This window comes from Ostrea edulis, chromosome 3 (genome assembly GCF_947568905.1).
Source record: "Ostrea edulis chromosome 3, xbOstEdul1.1, whole genome shotgun sequence".
Lineage (NCBI taxonomy): Eukaryota > Metazoa > Mollusca > Bivalvia > Ostreida > Ostreidae > Ostrea > Ostrea edulis.
In genome coordinates, this window is record NC_079166.1 from 23,881,268 (window position 1) to 23,887,267 (window position 6,000).

General features: G+C 35.7%; 1 protein-coding gene across 1 annotated transcript in view; it reads left to right on the forward strand.

Moving 5' to 3' along the window:
- LOC125675414 (uncharacterized) overlaps positions 1-6,000 on the forward strand; it is a 41,975-nt gene extending 35,975 nt beyond the window's left edge. The window contains exons 18-20 of the mRNA XM_048913045.2: positions 2,270-2,428; positions 4,891-4,991; positions 5,420-6,000. Of these exons, the coding sequence (XP_048769002.2) occupies positions 2,270-2,428; positions 4,891-4,991; positions 5,420-5,706 (547 nt within the window). The 3' untranslated portion in view covers positions 5,707-6,000. The remainder of the gene's footprint in view (positions 1-2,269; positions 2,429-4,890; positions 4,992-5,419) is intronic.

Below are 6,000 nucleotides of genomic sequence, written 5' to 3' on the forward strand. Positions count from 1 at the left end.
ATTAAAGTCAGCATGTCGCAAATTCTATGGTCGTTATAACGATCTATTTCGTCAATACAACCTATCATTGGGACAAATGCTGTATGGCATGTTTCATGAAAAGTGAAGATAACGAAGAGTAATCAATGTCATAGCCCTTATAAGCAATACAAAATATATAGTTGGGCAAACACGGACCCCTGGACACACTTGAGGTGGAATCAGGTGCCTAGGAGGGCTAAGCATACCCTGTCGACCGGTCACATACCGATTGTTAGATTGTTCTTGGCACACTGATTTTGACTACGGATAATTCCGTTTACCTGATCAGGATATAGGGTTCATGACGGGTTTGATCAGTCGACAGGGGATGCTTACTCGTCCTAGGCACCTGATCCCACCTCTGGTCTGTCCAGGGGTCCGTGTTTGCCCAACTATCTATTTTCTATTGCTTATAGGAGTTATGAGATTGACCACTCTTCGTTATCTTCACTTTTCATTAGACTGTTTAATAGAAAATAACCTGTTTAAAACTAAATGAAATGCACCAAACACTATGAAATATTGAATTATGTTACGAATTCACTTATAAATGGAAATAATACTTGTTAAACGAAATTTGCACTATTTTATTTAACCATTGTAAACAAAAACATGTCATGATCCTTGTTTACATGATAAGGACTTGTGACCTCTGTATCTCCCATGGACCTTGACTACTGACATTCAAAGTTTTGCTGATCAATAATGATACCTTAGTTAAGCAACCTAAACATTAAAACTTTTTAAAAAAATTAAATTGAAAATTTCAACTCAAATCCTATCCATGTCCCTTTAAATGATTTTCCTCTACACCTGCTATTACCATATGCACAGAGATTTACATAATGTATCATAGGATATGAATGATCCATATAGGTTTTAGGATTAAAAAGGCAAATATAAAATTATGTTGGGGTCTTAAGGGCCTTTTCCGCCTGAAGTCGTCATATTTCATAAAGATACTTACCTTGGGATGAAGATGACCTCTAATGATTTTAGGATCCAAAGGGTCAAGCAAAACTAGACAGTGACATTGAGAGATAGTGTCAGGGCCTTACATGACTTATCTTTTCACTTAAAATCACCAAATATAAACATTCAGATTTCGCAAAGGACGAGGAAGACCTCTAACGACTTCAGAAGCAAACCCTCAAGCAGACTCCGAAATAAGAATGGTATCTCATTCACCAGTGGTTTCCCCTTTCATCTGGTTTCACAATACATGTTGTAATATATTGCTTATTTCACTAATTTGATGTGTAGTTCAGGAATAAGATTCTATTCTCTTTTTTGCAGTTGGTCTGCATCTATCGTCGTCCATCGCCCGTTAATAATTGAATATTTTTAACTTCTTGATAACAGCTAATTTTAGAATGAAGCATATTTGGAACAAGAGGGGCATAAACTCAGGATCCCTGCATCCCTGGGACCATAGGGGAAAACTGCCAAATCCTGACAAATTTTCAAACATCTGTACAGCCATGCATCTGGGAGAAAAAACTAAATAAATAGTCATGTATAGCTGGACGGCCTCTTCCAAAATTGTAAATTTGATGATTCATGGGCTAAAGGTAGTGACTCAGGGCGGGACCAAACTTGGTATTTAGTGTTGATAAGGAAAACACTTAGATAACATCTTTGTAATGCTATTGATACTAAATTGAAACTGAAGGAGCATGTAGCTCGTTACCAAAATTGTAAATTTTATGATCCCAGGGTAAGGTTTTTAGTACCAGGGAGGGACCAAATGGTCATAATAATTATATGTCTTCTTTATTTGATTTGAATTAAAGACTTCTTTAATTTTGCTGATAATATGCAAAAAATTAGATTAATGTATGTCTAGGAAAAGCAGAAAGGGATTTACCAATATTGTGAATTTTGCAATCCCAGGAGAAGTGGTTCCAAATCAGGGATGGGGTCAACATGGTAAAACATTATTATATATTTCATAGCCCTTGGGGTTTGTGATACCGTTAACTGATACTCAAGTGACTGATAAGGCCTGTGGGCCTTCTGTTGTTTTCCAAAATAATGTATTTAGATATAGTTATTGTGACGTCAGTGAGAAAATCGATTTTATCATGTATTTACATGGAGCACATGTGTATCCCGAAAACCAAGAAAACTTGTAGATATGTTTTTAACATCCAACAAAAGGATACTTTGTCAGATGACCTCAGTTTGTGCTATTATTTTGAAAATATTTACAGTGGAATCAAATAGCAAATGTACTCTTTGATTGCAGGGCATTTTCTTTGATACTGGACAATTTGTTCATCTTTGAAATCTGCAATTATCTCAAAATTCTTGGAGAGAAGTCATTCCGTGACGACAGCAATCAAGAGTATGTGAGGGCAGCCATTGCTCTGGACAGTAAACTTATCATCATTAAAACTCAGCCAAAGTAAGTATCTTTATATCTACCAAACCAAGTAAGAGTTTTATATTTATCAAAGTAAGTAAGCTTCTTTATATTTACCAAAACACAAACCAAGTAATCTTCTTTATATCTAACAAATCAAAGTTCAAATAATTGTCTTTATATCTAGCAAAACTCAAACCAAGTATACTTTTTTATATGTACGAAAACACAAACCAATTAAGCTTCTTTATATTTATCAAACCAAGTATGCGTCCTTATATCTAAGCGAATACAATTGGGTCAAATGCTGTCTGACTAGTTTCATACCTATTGTTAGGCCGGTCTTGGTCCACTAATGTTGACTACGGATAACACCGTTTACCTGATCAAGATATAGGGTTCACGGTGGATGTGGCCGGTCGACAGGGGATGCTAACTCCTACTATGCACCTTATCCCACATCTGGTATATCCATGGGTCCATGTTTGTCCAACTCTCTATATTGTATTGCTTATAGGAGTTATTAGAATGATCACTGTTCGTTATCTTCACTGTTCATCTAACAGAGCACAACAAATATATTCATCAAACCACGTAAGCTCCTTTATAATTATCAAACCAAGTAAGTGTCTTTATATTTAACAAATCACAAACTAAGTAAGCTTCTTTATATTTAATAAAACCTAGCCCAAGTAAGCGTCTTTATATCTAACGGCTCTTTATACTTATCAAAACTCAGCCCAGGTGAGTTTGTTTAACATGGCAAACAGTGCAAGTTAATTTGTTTAGTTTATCCTTATCAAAACTCAGTCCAGGTGGGTTTTTTTTTATTTTCTAAGAAAAAAAGAAACTCGACACTTAAGCTACATGTATTTTAATAGGAATGGATCTTTATCGTGCCACACCTGCTGTGACACAGGACCTCGGTTTTTGCGGTCTCATCCGAAGGAACCCCCCACCCCCACCATCTATTAGCCTCTTACGACAAGCAAGGGGTACTGAGGATCTATTCTTATCCGGATCCCAACGGCAAGCCTGGCAAAGATAATGTTAATGTTAAACTGGATGATTGAAATGGGGAGAGTGTTAAAAGCAATAAGAATGACTTAAACTAATTTTATGCAATGTGTGATACACGGCAGACATATGAGATACTACTACATGTATGATGTAAAACTACATGTATGATGCGCATTTCGACAAATAATGTCTCTTCAGTGATGCTCAACCGAAATGTTTGAAATCCAAAATAACTATGAAGTTTTGAAGCTAAATATAGCCAAAAACAGCGTGCCAAAAAAAGTGGAGCCAAATTCGTCCAAGGATAAGAGCTATGCACGAGGGAGATAATCCTTAATTTTGAAATGAATTTCTAAATTTTATAACAGCAATTAAATATACATTCGATATACTACTATAACAAAATTAGTTAATGAAATTGTCAATTTCAGAACAAATATAGCATTAACTTGTTGATGGCGTGAACTTGTGTTTGTTAATTATAGTGTGTATAATTGACATTCATTAACTAAATGTATAAGAATTTTGATTATTTGGATTACATGAAAAGTGAAGATAATGAACAGTGATCAATCTCATAACTCCTATAAGCAATACAAAATAGATAATTAGGCAAACACGGATCCCTGGACACACCAGAGGTGGGATCAGGTGCCTAGGAGGAGTATAAGCATCCCATCTCGACCGGTCTCACCCGCCGTGAGCCCCATATCTTGATCAGGTAAACGGAGTTATCCGCAGTCAAAACCAGTGTGCCAAGAACGGATTTACAATCGGTATGAAACACGTCAGACAGCATTTGACCCAATGATAGGTTGTATTAACGAACTAGATCGTTATAACGACAATAGAAATTCCGAAATGCTGACTTAAATCGAGACTGTTGAAACCCCTGTACCATCAACTTGTTTGTCAGTAGCTTGCCTCGATTTAAAACCTGACTAAACGCAGAACAAGATTACATGTATATTTATCATATAGATTATAAAAGATGAAGATAGCAAACAGTGATCAATTATATTTCATTTTATTTGTAATTTAGGATTGTCGCTTAAAAGTCCTAAGTACTATATTTATTTAACAGGTGTAAACAAAAATCTAATCTAGATAATCTATAATTAGCATTTGTTCACGTGTATATTTCTTGCCGATCAGGATTCCTTCAAATCCTGTTAGTTTACGATATATTTACGTACCATAACCATGGCCAATGTCTGCAGAGACATAAATTCAGTACCAAGATTTCCAATATCTACAGAGACATACTTTGTAGTGTTTACTTACCTTTATAGGTCTTATGAGATTGATCACTGCTCGTTATTTTCACCTTGCCTTTAATTGATTTTTACGTTAATTATTGTTAATTTTAACACCAAGATTTCCAATATCTACAGAGACATACTTTGTAGTGTTTACTTACCTTTGATTGTTTTTTACGTTAATCATTGTTAATGTATAGTAATGCTTGGTGATTTTGTTTACAGTACATATGGTTTAAACATAGAAGACATAGCACCTGTCAGAGTGACCTCATCAGTAACCTTGTCTGGCCAGGCCAAGGACGTCTGTTTCCTCAGTGAATCGGGTGTGTATAGATACTGTTGGTGGGATGTTAGTGTTAGTGGATGCCAATGAATCCTGAGCTAGATGTCTAAGTATCGGTGTTAGCTTCGGTTGCTAGATTGATAACCCTCCTTACAGTACATATAAATGTATACACCTCATATGACACTAATATTTTAAACAGTGTGAAACTAAAATTCAGTTTAAAATATTAACCCCTCAAATGTATATCCAAAACCAGTTTATCTTAGGAATATATTGACCTATAGAACCAGTTTACTATAAGAATATATTGAACCTGTATCTAGAGAAAATTTACTATAGCAATATTTTGACCTCTAAAACCAGTCTACGAAAGGAAAATATTGACCTTATATCTAGAACCAGTTTACTATAGAAATGTATAGACCTCTAAAGCAACTTTACTATAAAACATATTTTTTTTTCCAGCTGGTTACCTTGTGTCAGCCTCTATTTTTAATAACAAGCACAGACTGTACAGAGAAATTCTCTTCCATTATAACCACGGGGGCCAGCTCCTGGGCGTTGTCCTGTCCCTGGGACCAGGACCAAGGTCCATGTTCCCCGTTTATCTCCCTGGAAAATCAGATTTAAGTACCAGCAACAGTCAGCTTGGACGCAAAGGCTGGCATGTGTACATGCGTGATGGTCACGATGGCATTATCTGTGTATACTTGGGTGATGTTGCATATTGTGAGCTGTCTTACACGGCTTGAAGCTAACTTTTTATGTCACCAGTCCAGCCGGACTGATGGGGTATAATTTCAACCAGTCCACAGAAAATTTACCAGTCCAACAGTTTTCCAGAAACAATAAAACATTTCATTTATGTTATGAAAATGAAATTTAACTCAATATGTCTCTGACAATATTGTAACACTTATGTGAGATTTATGTTTACTAATCAGGTTCGTCTGATATCTAGAGAAGCATGCCAAATGTGTGTATAAGATTTCATAAGTATATTTTCCAAAATGATGCTTTAGAAAATTAACCCGTCCCATCAGACT